We start from the raw sequence: 19,848 nt of genomic DNA, 5'->3' as shown, positions 1-19,848 counted from the left end.
GGCTGCCTTGGCTAAACACTCCTTTTGTAATGCTAGTTTCCAGGCTAACATGTTGATGCCTCAACACTGTTTACGTTGCTGACCTGAAACAAGTATAGATGTCTAAAACGTTTCTGAAAATGATTCTAAGCATGTCACACAACATGCATTGCATTTTTAGGGGGAAGACCAGCAAAGTGTTGACAATTAAGCTGGTTTAGGGTGAAAATGTCAGAGAAAGTGGCAAGGCACTTGTACTGGGGGCTTGAAAGTACACTTGTTCCAAACAAATGCGGTTTACTAAAAGTCGTGCTGAGGTTATTGGTGTGTAGCCCATCTTTCCACTGATAAAAAAAGCAAAAAATGAGTAAGATTGTGAAACATCGGGACTAATTTTTCATGACTTGAGAAGATAGACTATTGTAGGTGAACCTGAGTGATCCAGCAAACCTGGAAGGGATCTGGTCCTGGATAAAACATTTGCCAACTGATAGCAAATAGTTTTTCGGAGATTCATTCCATGTTTGCTGGATTACCCAGGTACTTTCATGACAGTATATCTCCAGGCTTGGAAAGCTTTATTAAATCTTGCCCATAGCATACAATACTAGGGTTAATACACACACATTTAAACATTAAACAAGAAGAAACTACGAAATACAATGATTTTGTAGCTCTGTCCACTTCATCATACTATGTCTGTCTGGTTATAACTTTTCATTGTCCCTATTTCAGTAACAGTCCAGAATTTTGACTTTTATAAGTCTTGTATCTGCATTCCATCCTTTGCAATTTGACACACCCCACCAATACTATACATCATTCCTGTCCTGGCCTATTTTGTAGAAAATTTGCCTCTACAGGAACATCAACTTACATGTAGATAATTGATTCTCTGTATCCTGCATTTTGTATTTCTGCTGTAATCTGGCAGTCAGTGATGTGGATGTGTGTGCAGATTTAAAATCTTCTGTGTATGAAAGTTATTACCTTTGGAGAACTTCTCACAATTAGCCATTTTCAAATGAGTGGTTTACACATTTAAAAAATAATTGCTTTTGGGTGTGTTCCTTGATTTAGGTATCAGTTGCCCTGAGCTATATTTTATAAAGTCCCTCTATAGATGCTCCAGCCATCTGTCTGTGTCCTATGTCCTGACAGTAAATGACTGATTTATTTATGTGTATAAGGTAAAATTATTATTCCTCAGTAGACAGTCTGTGGGTTTCTGTAATTAAATGTTAGCAAGCTTGTTCAATGGACACATAGTGTTGCGTCCAGCAAATGTATTTGCCTTTATGAGTGATTTAATTTGTGTTTTTCCGTGGGGTGAAAGCTGAAGTTTCTGTGAAACTGATAATATCAACTCGCATTTCAGAAAACCAGGATGTAATCAATTTAACAAGTAAAAATAGATCATAAGGTGTTAGACGTTTTTACAATTTATGATATGATTGCACAAGGGGTACTTTTTTCTTCACGCCCACTTGCTTTGTTATGGTATATCTGAGATGTACCTCAGGTGTTCCTAGATCATATTTTAAAAAATATCAAATATGACGACAAGCATGAAAAAAAACCAAACAATATTTTATACGGGTCATTCAGAATTACAAATACAAACTACAAACCTACCAAATACAAACCTACCCCAGCTGAATGTTTTACTTTATTTTTCTAATGAACAAACTAAACTAAGTGTAATATTTTGTTGCCGCTTTACAAAATTCTGTCCATGATTAGAAAATCACATACAACAAAATACAGGCTTATCAGTTTACAAACTTTCAGTATAAACATGAACACTGCCTTTAAAAACCAACAATATGTTATCATTTAGAAGCCATCAATATATTTTAATCTACTATGAAAACCAGTCTACTGGCCTTTAAAGACCTTCTTTAATCATGAGTTAGAGATCAAGAGGTACATAACCTGTGCAAGCAATACTGACCTGGAAACTAACTGATGAACAGACATTCTTAGCAATCAGAAAACACAATGGCAGCATATGCACACTCCTAAATTAGGCTCCCTTGACATTTCCGAAATGCAGCATCTGTAGATTCTAGAATGAAACTGCTAGTGCATATAGGGTGGGTTTCATCCAATGTGATCTAAATATGAATTCAACTTCTGGAATCAGATTCTGTACATAATTCATGGCTTTATCTTTTCCCTGTTGCAGTGCAAAGCATATTAACAGTGTTTTTTTCTGAAAAGTTTAAGAAAATGTATTTAATTATTTTCCTTTGTAGTAATAAAAAATACCCACAGAAACCACTGAATTCTTGCTATACATGTGTTTGGTTAAACCTGTTAGAAGTAGAACAGAAAAGGGCTGATGTTCTCCTTAACTTAAACTCTTTATTCTTCAAAACTGAGGTGAGATCTACAATGTTTGGCATCTCTTGAATTTTAGAAAGTCAGAATCGTGGAGGGCTAGGGTGTTTGTTTCCACATTAAAATCAATGCATGATCATCACAAAATTAATGAGGATGAGGGGAGGGGGTACGGAGAGCTGATCGATGGTTCACTTTAAGGTGTATTACAACATACCTTGAAGCCCCTTTTCAATTCAACTCACTTATTTACTTCAAAAAATGTTTTTTATGTTAGTTTACCATTATGATTCTCTATGGCACCCCTACTATAAGCAGGGACTGATGATAAATTGCTGAGAAGGAGATTTTAGAAATGAATGCTATTGGAAGGATAGCCATTTTTTATGCTAGGCAAGAAGAGTTCTGCTTAGTGTTGTATACTTACCTTTCAAATAAAGTAAATTTTCTGTTCATGCACAGCTAAGCACAAATATGAAACATTTTTTTTTCAGGTATACCCTTTGCAGGTATAGACTTTAAGATAGTGAAAAGCCCGAAGTTGCATGGGTGCAGCTGTTGCAAACACTCCCTGTTTCAGCTGCAGCACTGGAATGAATAGGTTACTAAAGTAAACTGCCTTCCATAAAGAAATTGAATAAATCTTTTCACTCACCACACAAAGCCTAATGCTTGTCTATTTGTATATAATTCCTTTCGGCACTTGATAACAACCTTGAGGCAAATTCTTTTGGCCTTTTAATTTTATCCGGAAGGACATGGGACATAACTGCTCCCAGTCCATATTGGATGCATCACATACTAATTTTATTGGCTCCAAAGGATAGAAATGCACAAGTCATCTAATGTGACCAGTCTTTTTGTTCTTAAAAAGCTTAGTCACATTGTTGAGTCCACTTAAATATTTGTCCCTTTTGAAGTAAGTGATTAAAAAAAGACGTAGAACTATAGATATATTTGACAAAACAATTGTATTACTGAGTAATCCCAAAAAGGATCAGAGCCTGTAATGCCGCGTGTTCTTTTTCTGTAGACATGTGTAGACTGTGTTCATCAATAACATAGCAGCAGTATTGTATGCCCTGAGGAACTAGATCCATCGATGTTTGACAAATGGCAGGTGCTGATACAATGCCAAATACTAATCTGTTGCACTGGTACAGTTCTTTGGGCAAGTTTTGCTAGGAGATCATTTGAAACCTTCTTCTACTACTACCTTCTACAAGCCTAAGAGAGATTTTTCTAAATTTCTGTCCAATAGGGAGAGAGGGGACGATGTCTTCAATCAAAGGTTTTGCATATTTCTCAGTGTGCAGTACGGATTAAGGGTACCCTAAAATCTCCACAAATGTCAACCATCCTGCTTTCTGATAGTAACAATATGTGCCCCCTAAGCACTTCATGATACTTTTGAAACATTACATTTGTTTCTAGGCGATCAAATTCAGTGTCATCTATTTAAAAAAAAAACTATATGGCACTGGATGAACTTTATGAAATTTAGGTTTACACTGTCCTTGAGGCATATATCAGCTTCTATATGTTTTAGGGTTTTTAAACCTTCTTCAAATACTCCCGATTCTTGAAATAACACAACTTTTACTTGCTTAGTTGTAGCATCCTAATGAACTGGTATTTTTCTTAAACCATTACTGGCCCCACAATGCAGGGCCACCAGTCTTCTAGGTTACAGGAGTCTAGCAAACACCTGGAATGGTTGTATTCAGCCTCTGATTGTACCACACCTAGTGGTAGTATTTTCTCCCTACCACTGCTAGCAGCATGGCCAACATCAATACTAGTTAATTATGATTCATTATGGTTTGATCAAGGCCATTATTCATTCACGTTATGATCAAGGCCATGAATCTTTTAAAAAGATTATTTTAGTCAGAAACGCTTATGTAGGCTGTTTGGTATACTGCCTAAATAAGAGCTTTCTTATTACATTTTCTGCAGGAAGAATCTTTATATTGGCATTGAAGCACAAAGGGAGTTTTTCCCATATCTGTAGTAAGATTCAGATTTGTACCCTTTACTGTAACCTATGCTAGGTTTATGCATATCTTTAGACACTTTATGTAACATATTAGTTTTACTGATGTTCTGTAGTTCCAGGGTGTCCTTAGTATCAGCCTCCTAGCCTAGTTCAGCTTCAATGGCTTGCTTAAAAGAATTGTTATCTTCTGGCAGCAACCCACAAATAAATCTGTCTCCAAGTGCTTTCTGTCCCCTTTGAAATTACAGTGCTCTGATTTTCTGTAACATTGTTGCAAAAAACAGAAACAGCCTCAGTCACTTGTTGGCTTTTCCTGTGAAATCTAAATCTTTTACTTCTCATCAGATATCAGCAAATAGCTTTGGTTGACAGGTGCTCTTCCACAGTTTGTACTATTACTTCCAATTCTCTCCAAATAAGTACTCCAGTATTATATCAGAGCCATCATGTCCTGAATTTCTCCACTGTAGGCTCCTGCTGGTCAACTTCCCAGTAAATAGCAACAAATATGCATTAATCAAGTATGCACAATTAAGGATGTACACCTATTAGTGTACAATGGCATGATTACACAGATCTCAGAAATCATTACTAGCTGCATAATATAAATGCAAAAAAGCCAGTGATATTATATAAAATATCAATGCTACATATGTATGTTAGCAATAATTTGGTTTATTTACTAAAGAAGCATGCTCACTTTGCTGTACAGCTGTATTGACTAAAATTATCAAATTATTAAATTTTCTTACAAATGATTGAATATTTTGCAATATTTGCACTTGCAAAGTGAATTTCAGTTTGTGTATAACAAAATATACATAACACATATAATATTCTATTTAAATCCTTTCCTGCGGGATTTACTAAAAGTAGATAATTTGCAGATGCCATGGTGCAAATTACAACTGTTACTAAAGGCAGCAATTCTTCATAATATATTTGGAACAGTAAGGGTTAATGTTGAGCTACATTTAGTGTTATAAGGGTATATTTCGGCCTTTATCCACAGGTGATTCTGCCAGAATGAGCATTTTAAACTTAATATGTAACATATTCCTAATGCTGCACAAGAGGAATGTGTACATAACACTTAGGATCTGATAAATTAGCTGTTTACACAAACCTCTTGTGTAACCTAGTATGCAAGAATCTGGAGCTGGAATATATGCAGACAAAAATGAAATTATATTGATGCCCAACTGTTTAGAAGGATTAGAAAACTGGTTTTGATTAAAGGACTGTGTTAAGAATTTTAAACAACATCATCAGAAAAAAAGAATAGGAGAGGAGGAGGTGTTTAAAAACTGTAGAGTAATAATAATTGCAAACTGTCTAACAATGTACATGGAACTGTTTAAAACATTAAAGCGGACCAAAACTAAATTTTTTACTTTACATAAAAGGGTGGACAATCCATTTAATTTAAATTAAAATCTACCTACTTTTTTAAGGAGGGGCAGGTTTAAACCAATTAAAAATAAAAGTAAAACCCCTCCCCTTCTGTCTTTACCACTGTGGCGATAAAGACAGAATGGGAGTGCACTGTACTTAGGTATAGTTATGTTTTGCCTAAGCCTCCTTCAGCATTCCCCCCACCTCACAAAAGTCTTATATTCACCTGTCCACACCTTAGATAAGTCCATTATGTGCAAACCACAGTAAGCAAAAACCTCACTCTCCTACAAACCCTAGTGTTTCCCGTTAAATGCAGTGATATTTTTGATAACTTAAATATGGCACTTTCTTTCATGTTTGCAAGCCCAGATTTGAGAAAAGTCCACATAGGGTAGCTCCAGTAAATGGCAGATTGCCTGAAACAATAAGGTCAGAGATGATCATTTCAACATTTGATTATATCCAGAATACGCATCTCTTTCATGCAAAGTATACAAACATTGCAGCCATTTACTTGAAATATAGTACTGGGTGTTTATTTAGTCCATTCGAGCTCTATTAATTTCAGTTGAAAAACAATAAATTTTCCTTGGGTATATACATATATATATATATATATATATATATATATATATATATATATATCGCAGGTATGAGTGATATCAGTGATGTGGCAATTACTAACCTTGGAAAAATTTGCACTTTCAAATGTTGCTTGTGCCTGGTTCTACGTGCTGAAAAGCTTGATATCTCAGTGACTAAGTAAATATGAACTTGCTAGTTTACTCAGGTCATATGTGATAACACTCACTTTAATGTTTTACCTCTACTTGTCAGCAGCACATGGCAGTGTCTGTTTTATCTTATTTTATATTTACTAATGCTTACAGGGGTCAGTTATAGACACAGTTTTTTGCAGCAAAATAAGCAAAAGTCATAAGTAGATCTGAGATAACAGGAGGCTTTGGGCAAGAGCCACAGTGTGCTGTCATCATCACGTATTTGTTCTCTGTCCAGATAATGCTGGGTGCAGGCTCATTTCTTGTGTGTTTATATAACAAGATCAAAAAGAGCTGTAAAGCAAATGACCGGTGACCCACCTTTATCTGTAAGCAGTTCTGACTTGTCCTCCCAGTTTGTACACTGCACATCCTGTTTACCTACAGTCCCAAGATGAGCATTGCTTGTATACATCTTTGCTTCCACCTATTACATATTATCTCTTACTATTATAGCATTTGTATGGAATGTCATTTATCTCTAGGGACTTCTCTCCAAGATTTATCATAGTCTGATATCAAACAAAATAAAATAGGACAGAATTAATTTTTGTTTTTACTGCTGAGGCTGTACTGAACTGTGTGGTACCTGTAGTAGTGCAAAGTTCTGTGGACCTAAAAGAGACCTGTACCCCAGCTGTATTTAGTGAGTGAAGGTGGATCAGTATATATGGTTTCCTTCCAGTCAAACAACAAAAGGAATGGCCAAAAAAACACAAGAACCAGTCCTTGCTTTGTTGACCACAAGAGCTTGAAACAGCTTTGTTATATTTTAGTTTTGTTTAATTACTAGTATATTATAATTGTTGTGAAAAAGTGTGTGTGTGTGTGTGTGTGTAACAGAGGTGAGAATAGTCATAAAACTGACAGTGGATTGGAGAGCAGTGATCCACATTCAGTCCATTATCTCTGTCTCAAACATTATTATCATTTGTAGTTCAAAGGTTTTCCCTTACTGAGTATTACCAAGGTTCTTTTTTTAAGTACCAGGACATTCATGACTTCCATACAGTGGCCTGATGGTGAGAAATGATGTGCCACAGGTTAGCACTAATTGACTTCCCTATGGTCTGCAATGTTGTGACAATCAAAAGTTTATGCTCACCAATCAGGAAACTGACAGGCCTGACAATCTCATGGAATGAACCAAACATTTGGAAAAGATTTCTCTGGGATATGGTCTATGAAAAGGAAGTCTAAAATGCACATCCACTGTTTTTGGAATGAATGTTAGATTGATCCATTCAGGATAGGATATGTTGATTTCCAGATGTACAAAAAAATTAATAAAAATACTCCTTAATTGTCGTACTACAAGAAAAAGACTTAACAGATACTGTTTAAGGCACAGCACAGTTTCCAGAGTAAAGCAGTCAGTCAGTCATGAAATGTAAGATGATACATAAATAAAAGTAAAAAGAGTGCCCAGTCGGGAAAAAAAAAAAAAGTGTTCGTTGACCCTCCAACATTACAATCCTACATCAGCAGTACACACCAAGCATTACCAAGCCAGGAACACAACCTCCCCTGCTCTAACAACTGTCCCTTTATAAGGTATTTAAAACTTCTTCTCCAGCATAAGCAAACTTTTCCAACACTGGACTTTCCTATCCTCCACTCCTATACTCGACTTTCAATATTTCAATGAAAGCAGCTGTCTATCTAAACAAATAAACTTCACATCAATTCTCTTCCTAAAGATTTCAACTTTGGTTGAACAAATCTGTATCATTGTAATTAGCAAAATAATTGATGTGAAGTTTATTTGTTTAAATAAACAGCTGCTTTCATTGAAATATTGGAAGTGGGTAAAAGTTGAAGTCATTATTTCAAGCTGGTAAGAAAGATTGAATGTGTTTGGCTGTTTACTTCACAAAAGGGAGATGTGGTTATTTGATTTTAGGTGTAGGATATAGTTTTATCACTATAAATTTTTGGATTGACCAAGTAGGGTCAATCACTTACTAAGAAAGGTATATGGCAATATGTACTTGATACAATGGTTGCAAAATAATAAATTGGCCAGCATCACGGTGAAGGTATAGATGGCCACAACACAGAGAGGACATTGGGTATAAATTGCTTGATTTATGGTATTAATATTTGGGATTTAATAATAGAGGATTTAAAATGGGTAAAGGTAAAACTGATTAATTATTTTTGTATTATATATGTATTTGTAGATTTGGATATTTATGAGAGTCCATAATATAATCATGGAAAAATAATGATCATTGATCTTGATAAGCCAAGGTACCTGATTACACATTCCTCCTCCCTACCTTGGGGACTTAACATCGTGGGTAAGTTTCATTGCATGTGGAGGGAAAAGAGCTGAAAGTAAGATGTAAGTGTATAACAATATGTTATTAATTATATATGCACAAAATATGTGAGAATTAGAATTTAGTAAAATATTAGATATCAAATTAAATGTAATGTATGGGTTCTCTAGATCGCCTTAGTAGGAGAAATGGTTTTCCGTGAAACGCGTAAAGAATATTTTAGCTAGAATCCCCGGTTTGCTTGTAGCCTCACACCTACATGTTGACATGGTTTTATATTGTGATTTTTTAAATTAGAAAAATAAATGGTATGGTTTTAAAAAAGGTTGTTTTAATAACATTTCTTTGATATACATATGTTTTTTTGAGTACTGCCGAGAAAGTCCCATGTTTTCTCTTTTTGTGCTTATATAATGTTTAATCTAAATATGGATGTGGCAGTGGTTGATCTAATAACCAAATGGTATCCAGCATTAGATTCCTTATTTAGCTCTGCCCACACTCTAACATTAGAGTTAGAATTAGACCACTCCTGCAGCAATAAATCCGCTCTATAGCATATTTGGTGGACACTTTACAAGACAATTTGTAAGGACAGGTGGTTCAACCGAGGTAGTCGACTGATTATTGTAATAAAGTGGAAATCCCAGCCATAACTTTGACTGCCTCCATCATCATGAAGGGTTTATGCATTTAGCATGAAAAATTTAGCTAGATAAGTTACCTGTACAACTAAAACACACATTTTCATGAGGGACTTAATTCTCCAATTTATTAACAAATAAATCACATCAAAATTTATTTTTCATATCTACTCAATACAATAGAATCACATTTTATTAAAAATAAATCATAGAATGTTCTTTTGGTGAACTGATGCAATCAGTGTAAATCAAAGTTTAATAACCAAAAAAAAATATTTATTACCTACATTACTAAACATTCTTACTACATTATAAAATATTTTATATTTACTATGTTCACTAATTAAATATTTTAATTACCATGTAAAGTAGATCAAACTATTCCAAATATTTTAAAATCTGGGGACAATACCTAACCACTCCTAAAGGCCTACCTTCCTTAAAGTGACCCTGTTGTTATCATTCTGATTTGAGAGCTGTGAGAGATCCAGGAGAAAGACACCCCAAAAGTGTCAGTTTTCCAGTTGCACTTTTGCAAAGGATTACAGAGGACTTGGGTGGCAAATACAGTGACAAATATATTTACTATCTTTTTTGCAGATTTGCATTCACTTAGATGTAAACGCTAACTGCATTACATTTAGCTCACTAAAGCATTAGTGGCAGTAAAGCATTATCTGGCATTTCTCATAATAATGGAACATACTTGTGCAATGTGCATCTACAAGGTCACCTACAGTCTTTACCAGAAGTGCATTTGAAGGGAAAACAATGCAGGGAGCAATTAGTAGACAGGGATTACCCGAACAAAGACATTTTCTAAAACCTGCACAGGACTAAAGCTACGTACACACTTCCAATTATTATCGTCGGAAAACGAACGACGAACGTTCCTGCACGATATACACGAACGATCGTATAGCACCGATCTTGCACATAGAGGTAACGACACGATCGTTCGTAGATATTGTCCACACAATAGATACGATCGTTTAAGCGATAGAGGAACTATGTGCACGACAGGAAAGTGAACGGACGTTCGTTCATCACGCATGCTCTGAACATGGACGATCAACGAACGACCGTACACACGAACGATGTTCAACGATCGTCGTCCAATCCGATCCGTCGGTCCGGTCGTTCGTTTCCAGCGACTTTCCTCGTTCGTCGGCGTCGTTGGTTACTTTTTTACGAACTATTTTTTGCCCAATCGATCGTTCGTCGTTCGATTGGAACGATAAAAATTGGAAGTGTGTACGCACCTTAAGCCTTTCCTCCTCTGTTGACAGCAGTTGGGCCTAATATTGTCTTATGGAGAACAAGTGTCCTTCTGAGTCTTGTGACAATTTAAGTCACAGACTGTAGGCATTTCTTCCTATAGTGCATTCTATAAAGTAAAACTATTATCTCCCTAATCCTGACAATGCAGGGATTACCTCCTTTAAAATGTATCCAAAGTTAAAACTTAAAAATATGTGTAACATTTCTGAGTATTTTAGGTGATTTTAAATGTTGGTAAAAAAATAGTTTTTCTTTGGAAACCTTGGAAACATGAATGTGGAAAGACAGAGTTTGATCAAGTAACTATCAAAATCAATTATCTATTTAAAGAAACCAGTGAACATGCGTGTTCTCAGCAGTGCTTCCAGTGGCTACAAAATCCAATGATGTTGGATGCTAGGGGGAGTGAGGATGTCATTGCTCTAGTTGTGTGACAGTGCTCAGGCCTAGTGATAGCAAGCTAATATAATCCTAGACCTTTTCATATATATATATATATATATATATACACATTATATACATTATCTGTATGAATTGTCTGTAAAATGTTATTAAAAACTTTATTATTTTCCTGATGCAGTTCTGCCCAGTATATCATTTACATTGCCTAAATATTATAGGTATTAAGGGTTATCTTCTAACATGCTGATTGAAATAATAAATTTATATTATATATATATATATATATATATATATACACACAAACACACACACACAAAAGTTTTTTTTATAGAATTAAAAGATGTGGAATACATACATATGTTTTATATGTTTTAGAGGCAAAACTGCTCTATAATAATTTATCGTTATATCATACAAATCATATAAATACTTTCTAAAGTATATTTTTACAGGAGTAATACCAAAATAGGCTTATCACACCTAAAAAACAGGTCAGCAGTACTATGCACCAGCATAAATGACACATTTGAAATAATACTGAAACCTTTCTGTTAACAGCTAACTTTTGCTTTGCAACATTGCCACCAACAGGCAAGTGGGCAGATTTTACCTTTCAATTGCAATGAGAGTAGTTAGTAGGGTGCTTTAAAAATATGATCTCCTTGGTAATGACAAGTATAACAAAATATCAAATTATAATAAATTGTAGAATTTACTATTACTTAGGTATTATATTTACTATCCCGAGTAATGCAATAAGCATTAGCAATGCAATTCAACAGAAGAGTAGCAATACCAAAGAAAACAAGATTATTCACACATTTAATTTGGAAATTTTTTGTTGTGCCACTGTGTGTAGTCTTAAAATGAAAGCCTTTTGTATAAATATAATAATTTATTAGGCAACTATGGTCCTCATGGAAACATAAATAAACGGTTCAGCTTTGTTTTACACATGTTGCCAAGAATATTAAGCATTCACAAAATTACTTATGGATCAGAGGGAAAAACTGAAATTTTAATGAAGATTTTTGTAGATATTTCAAAATAAACCACCAAATGGCATCTTATATAGATTTTGGCTCCAGTGACTAGCTATCTTGTCATAAACCCCATATATGTGTAATGGTCAGGTTGCAGAGAAAAGGATGCCTTACTAAATGTCATGTGACCACACTTTTAAACTTGTTTTAAGGTACTGTAATTCATGTCCACTTAGTTATTATATGTTCTTTAGATAGGAAGACACCCAGTCTGTATACACAATGTTTTAATATATGAAAACCTAAAACTCAATGGAGTTGTTTTTATATACAACACTGTATTAGGTTAATGTTTATGAAATCTTTTTAGTAGATAATATATGTAATTATTGAACACATAGCTTAAAGTTGAGCACTTCCAGGTTAAAATCACCCTGGATCCATCACTTATGATGGAGGTCTCTTGCACATACTAACCTTTCATTTATTTCCTTGGTGTTTTCTTCAGTGCCAGAAGCCAAAGGAAATACAGGTATAAAGGAGTGTTTGGTAGTGCTACACCAACCAGCACCTTCAGAGCCATGTGCAAGCTACTACTACAGCAAACTGTAGCTTGCAAGAGGCTTTGCTTTGACTTTTAGCAAGAAATTGGAGCAGTGGGAGAATTGGGATGATTGCATAAGCATGAGATTGATACATTATCTTGCATGGACAGAGCAAAGATTGACTTTAAGTTGGCTACAGACACTAGACAATTAATCATGCACATACAATAAAAAACAATAAACATGCACAGACTAGAAAATGGACATGCATATATATGAACTCAATGGGCCTGATTTATTAAAGCTCTCAGGTTTAAGGATAGAGAAGATACACTTTCTTCAGTGAACCTGGGTGGTCCAGAAAACCTGTAATGGATTTCTTAAAAGTGATTGGCATTTTGAAGGAAATTTCAGTCCTGGACCAGATCCATTACAGGTTTGCTGGATCACCCAGGTTCACTGATGAAAGTGTATCCTCTCCAGCCTTGGAGAGCTTTAATAACTTAGGCCTAATATTTCAAGCTGAGTAACTAAGCATCAGCCTTTTCTCAATAGAACAAAAGTGACTAGACAGAAAAATTCAAACCAACAGCTCAATAACTGTTCTTCAATTTAAAAAAATAAGGTACTAGGAGTATCTGCTAGGGTTGCAATGTATTCCACAAAAATGTATATACGTATATATCTATTTATTTTTTTATTAATACAGGTTGACAATCAAAAATTCATCAACCTCGGGACCTGAGGAGTGCCGGATTTGCGAAAATCCCAGATTATTTTCTTTTATATACTTATCCCCACACAGGCCAGTCTTCCTCTCGCAGCACCGCGGACACCTGGCCTAGTTCCAGGGAGCAGGCAGCAGGGACGTCTCAACCTGTATTTAGTTTAGCAAGCAAGACCTAACAGCTGTTTCTGCAGAACAGCACCATGAAAACATTAATGGCCAAACAGTGTACTGCAATCCGTGTATTGAAAATGGGATCCGAAATTCATGCCAGAAGGGATCCGGATTATCGATGGCTGGATTTTCGATTGTCAACCTATAATATCTTCTTTTTTTTTCTTTAGGATACCATTACTGCATCTGACTACTGCTCAAAGCAGTCAAACCTACTGGCAACAATCCAAGAGCCCACTGGTTTGTCTCCCAATTACTAGATTAATAAACATAAACACCTATATTGTCCAAGCATGCAGATTTATATTATGGAAAGAATGAGGCGCCACTGAAACCAAAAGGGGAACTTCCTCCAGGAACATCTTATGCCAGTGGGGAAATAATGCAGCGGAACAATCACCAATGCCTCGGAGTCTGCTTTCATTTATATACATTCAACAAGCATACACCTAGAAAGACATCCTATGCATTGGTATAGACCGCAGCTACACAGACACCAAGATTGCAGAACAAGTACAGTTCAAAGAGCCAAAGAATCATAGTATTCTTTGCTGAAAATCCCCATGTGGTATAAAAAAGCAGTATAACTTCATTAGTCTTCAAACTGTGAATGTATTCCTCCATTACATGTAAAGGGCAAACACATTTATTATAAAATTATTTAAACACGATAGCAGGAATACTTCATTTACCAATAATAGCATTCCTCTGGCAATCACAGGCGCCAACTTTATGCTGCTGCGGAACTGGTTTAATATCTTGGGAGCAGTTTAGAAAGCTAATACTTCTCTTGTTGGTTAGATGTTTGTCTGCTAGTGACGAATCCAAATGCACTACAATGCACTGCATTAAAAGCATGTGAGCAGCACAGACAAATTTGTAAGCACTTTGCTGGTTTTGAAACCTTTTTGGGGAAAGTTGTGATATGTAAGGTAATAAAGCATTTATATGTCTTGCACCACAGATGATTTAATGCTGAATTTATCTATTGGTTTTACCCTATATGCACTCCTAACAGGAAAATTGTTGTCAGATGAAAGCTTTCTCACAAAGTAAGAGACCACAAACAGCTCTTTACTAAAATAATTAGGCATGCATTCTCAACAAGATTTTATTTCTAATATGATGTTTTAAAGTGCCAGGCACCTAATGTGATCCAGAATGTATGAATATTGCATAAAATCTTCAACATTTTATTAAAGAAGTACTCATTTATTTAGAGGGAGTGGTCTGCAAACAAACAAAATCAACAAAGCTTATATACAATATATGAAAAGAATCTCTAACTTTTCCCATTATTAGCAAAGTGTCTTCTCCCAACACACACACTGATCCTTAGCTTCCCTGAGCCCCCAATTTTCTATTTACTTTCCAGTGTGGTGAGTTTGAACCCTATGCAAGCTCTGTGGCACTTAGTGTTTGTGCTTAAATAAATTTAAATTCCAACTGAACCTAAAATGTAAATCATATATTTACATTCCAAAATACGAGTTGTTTAAAGTTTAATGTTTTCTTTTTAAAAAAAAAAAACAGATGCAAGCAGATGCAAGTTTAGAACCTGTTCCTAGTGTGGAAGCAGTGTTCTCTCTTCTGAGGTCCAAGTCTGCTAACAGCTCTAGAATAGCTTATTATTTTTAAGTGAGACGAGACTGAAGGTTAAGTGCATGTACGTATTTCAACTGTATAATAAACAGAGAAAAATAACAGAAATTTACTGCTAGGGTTTGTGGTGGAACATAAAGCCAGATGAATCTTCTTCATATATAAATTATCTGTATGCATACACTGACATATCAAATTTACACTTCAACTGCCATTGCATAGTCTGTTATTTGTGTTTACATATCCTTTCTACTGATTGGCAGTTGATAGGTAAAAAAAAACCACACACATCGTTAAAGGAGCCAAAGTTGTGGCTAATGACAAATTTTGTAAATTAAACTTCAAATGGTCACTTTGTCACCACAAAATGTTAAGATTAGTTAGACTTCGCAATGATAACATCCCTATTGATCAGAGAATTGTTTTTGCTAATAATACACTGCAGGCTCAAGATGACAAAGATGACTAAGGTCAAAATATAGACGGTTGTACATGGACCATAGGTATTAAACATTTTTAAAAACCATTCCATCTCAGAAATGTTACTTTTTCTATCAACATCCTCTAAGCAGGATACACATCTCTTTGTGAGAATGGCGATTCCAAATTTTTGTCTATGCATTGGACTTACACACGCACAATTTGCTATGTGTGTTTTTTCTGGTGCATATGCAGAATTGGGATCGCCATTAGGCAAGCTTGCTTTTTTTTTTAAGTAACTAAATTAATCTTTGTTATAATGTAAAAACAATTATACTGGTCTTCTTTTCTCATTAGTAGGACATGTGCCAGGACATTTATTTTGCCCAGTTCTTAAACTGATCAAGCAGTAGCCATTTAATATACATTTCACAAAGAACAGTAAACGTACCTTAGCTTCTGTTTCTCCTCTATGCAGGGTGTAAAGATGGTGTACAGCACTTTGTGAGGATGACCATGGATGAGTAAGAATTTGGAAAACATGGAAATCATGTCCCTGTGTGTCTGACGTGACCAGCAACATCCCTAGAAATTAAAAAAAATGCATATTTTTAAAAACCTATTTTTTTAAACACTTATCTGTAGCTGTCATTGTAAAAAGCTTGTTCATGTTATAACAACATGGAAATGTAAAAAGTACTTTTATAGGAATATTTGCAGACCTTAATTACATTTACATAAAGGTATTTTATATTGTGTGAAAATTAACTAAAGCTGACAATTAAATCTGATTTTACTATCCCTTTTACATCTACCAATAATTAAGTTGTTCAAGACCCTCACTGATTGGGTAAGAATTAACTTTTTGTTTCAAGTACAATTTTTTGTTTTATGGAGATTTTTTGGGTGCCTTACTGATAATAAATGCAGCAAATTAAAAACAATACTCATTTGATTTTTTTTGTGACGTATCCTAAAAAAATCGTACATAATGCTTTTATACCAACATAGCAATGATTTCAATGTTAACCATATATAAATCATTTTACAACAATGTTTAGGCATATTCCATCCTTTAGTCCTTTCACCCTTTCACCCATAGGCTTCTTCTTTTTTATTTTTAGAATATTATCATACCAGTTTGAAGCTTGATTTTACCCAACCCTCAGAAAAAAGACTTGCCCCTACTTTTTTAACAATCAATTACCCTTATCTTCAGGTTTAATCTAATAAAATCAGTCTTCCAGACCAGTCAGAAAAAATACTATTGGTTTATGGTTACAGCCTTAAGTGCAGTGACCCCATTCCTTGTAACTTACCACCACTTCTTGCAATTTACAAATAAGTATGAATCAATTACCTAAATGAACGGCTGAAGCCCTGCTCAACTTAAAACCTACTCAGTGTTTCAATACTCAGGTTTGCCTATTTACATTCTTATATTCATCAGCCAAGAAGGTTTTGGGTAGAGCCTGGTGGTGGTCTTCTAACCCAACAATAAATCAGGTAAAACACAAAATGATCATTTATTGATCATTGAAAAAAGCAATCCCGGACTACAAGTTCTAGTGAGTCTGGTCCTTTGGCTGAAATATTAAGAACAGGGCCATACAGGGCCTAAATAGCTGGCTTCTCTCATTGTGAAAAAGATACCCCCCTAGTGCCCTAGGACATTTCAGTCTATTATCTTTAAGATTGCTCCCGTTACCCTTTGCCCTTTTCCCCCCAACTCTCCCGTTCCCTTACCGTTATGTCTTGTCTTGGGCTTTTTAAATTCTTACATTTTTTTTTTCGTCTCCACTGCCTAGTTTTTCACATGTTCTTTCCTTTGACTTCCTTAGCCAATATTAGTTCCTCTGGGAACCCATTGGTAGGCCCTAAAACTTGACAGGTTCTGTGAGTTACTTTACTTAGTGGCGTATTAGACCGTCGTTCTTTTTTTTCCTAGGGCGTAGCACATATGCTGTTATAACTGCACTTCATAGTTTGTACCGAAAAATTTCCCATGGCTCATTTTTTTGCTTCCTAAATGGATCTTGCGTGTGTATATATACTCATAATACTGTTTATTCACCCACCCAAGTGTTCACCTCTTTTAATAATGTTGTAAGATTTGTTGTGCTTCTTTACCTTATTACCTACTTTTAAAGTCAATAAAATGTATTGAAGAAAAAACAGTAATTATTATTACTATGAAATAATAAAGTGCATTAACATTGCCAAAAGCTAACATACTGTGCCTGATTTAATAAAGCTCTCCAAGGCTGGAGAACATAGATGATCAGACAAACCTGGAATGGATTTCTTAAAAATCATTTGCTATTAGTTTGCAAATGTTTTAATTCCTGTTCCAGATCTATTTCAGGTTTGCTGGATCACTCAGTCTTCACTTCTCCAGCCTGGGAGAGCTTTATTAAATCAGGCTCTTTATGTCTAGATGTTTTTTCATCAATACTAAATACTTTAATTAAATTACTAGCAAAGTTCTACCACAGGTATTAAAATCTAGACTGCAGGAAACAGCAAGACCTGCAAGTCTTTATGGCTGGAAAAGACATTGCTAATAGATTGGATGAAGAACTTTAGTACATTTAGACCTGTCTTTTCTTGTACACATGTAGAGAACTCTGTTATATGCATGTAGCATACTACTTTTAACAGACCCTTTATACCTGGGCTCCAGTCAGTATTAAACTATAAGTATAAAAATTACCTCCACTCCCCTGGATAGAAAGGTTAACTAGCTGATTTAATGTGTGCTGTGTGTGGGGAGAGTGGAAAACTCATCCTATTTCTTGCTTAGCAGTCATTAACCTTTTCAAAAATAACCAAAACACAAACCATGGAAAAAAAGGGACTTTTTAGGCACCAATTAAAAAAAATAGAAAAAAAAATGTAACTTTTAATGTTCCTTCGAATAAAATGTTTTTGTATAAAACAAATTACCTACTGTTGCTAACAGAGGTCTTCTAAAATTCCATACTATATACAAACATTTTAAAATCATTACAATAGTCTCACATATATCATATTTGACGCGTTTCGCGGACTTTGGCCCGCTTCTTCAGGATTTATCAGTGAGATCTAAAAATACAATATAATTATAATAATCAATAAAAAAATTAACAAATCAATAAACAAATATCTTATAAATCCACAGAAAACATATGCACCCTAACTTGCAGGGATGGCGTCACAACCCTACTGGAAGGATCCTGATATTTAGTATAACAAATACATTGATCAAGTTTTTACTAAATATTCCGGTGATTATAGACGGCAATGCATGCACTTTGTCAATCCAGACAAAAGGATACAAAAAGAAAGGTTACCAAAACTCAACAGAATTCAGAATGGGCAGATGGATTATCAACCATCTTTCTTGGTGAGACACCTGTTCATGTGTAACTTCCAGTATGAACATGTATTTGTTTTCCTCTGAAATTATCTTTACACAGACTGTGAATTTAGTACACTATCAACATTTCAAACATGAAAAAAAAGTCAAATAAGGACTATTACCATTTCCCCACAGAAATGTGTTTTCCTTTCCTAATCTTCTCTGCAAGAGAGAGGGGAAGGCATGCATATGCTTTATTTTAATTTACAACTTCCTATCTTTCGCACGTACTGCATACCAAACAATAAGCTGCTTTCAGGAAAGGACTTGAAAAAAAAAAATCAGAGCCTATATACATAAAAGGAAAAAAACGTGTACAGATGTAGACTGCGGCTTGAGAGCTATTTATGCTGTATCAGAAGACTAAACCAAACTCTGGCTGGGCCATAAGCTAAACCCACGCCCCAAACGAGGTGCCAAGCCACAAAAAGCATTTGCGTCAACTGGGAATCTAAGGAAAAGAAGGGATTCTAATTATAGGTCCTGGAAGAGGAAACCTAGAATGATTAGGAGTTTAGGCGCTGCGGTATGTTTATCTGGGAGCTTCCTCCCTATTTCTCTCCTGCTCACTTGCTCTTCCAGGCTGGGTCTGATAGATGAGGCTTGGCTTAGAAGGTGGGATTAAATCGGCTGGTGGTACACAGAATTCTTTACTAGGAATTCTGACTTAAAGCTGATTAAGAAGGCAGCAAGTCTTTTGAAATAGGCGTCAGATGGTTAGCCCAAAAGACCAAATTAGAGAGTACAGCATACAGTTTGGGTAGCCACTAGGAATGTTGGAAAGCCTTAGTGGCAGAAGACGCTCACAAGTTCCTATTTACAACACCTATCATGCCACATGTCTGGATGGACCAGATGCAGCTATGCTATTCCACCTACACTTTTAG

At 35.3% G+C, this 19,848-nt stretch overlaps 1 protein-coding gene across 1 annotated transcript in view; it reads right to left on the bottom strand.

Annotated features, from left to right (window-relative positions):
• The window catches only part of BCAS3 (BCAS3 microtubule associated cell migration factor), a 532,737-nt gene that overhangs the window by 376,203 nt on the left and 136,686 nt on the right, over positions 1–19,848 (bottom strand). Inside the window, exon 14 of the mRNA XM_072407233.1 lies at positions 16,013–16,146. Coding sequence (XP_072263334.1) covers positions 16,013–16,146 — 134 coding nt within the window. The remainder of the gene's footprint in view (positions 1–16,012; positions 16,147–19,848) is intronic.

Source organism: Pyxicephalus adspersus, chromosome 1 (assembly GCF_032062135.1).
Source record: "Pyxicephalus adspersus chromosome 1, UCB_Pads_2.0, whole genome shotgun sequence".
Lineage (NCBI taxonomy): Eukaryota > Metazoa > Chordata > Amphibia > Anura > Pyxicephalidae > Pyxicephalus > Pyxicephalus adspersus.
This window is presented reverse-complemented; position numbering and strand designations above follow the sequence as displayed.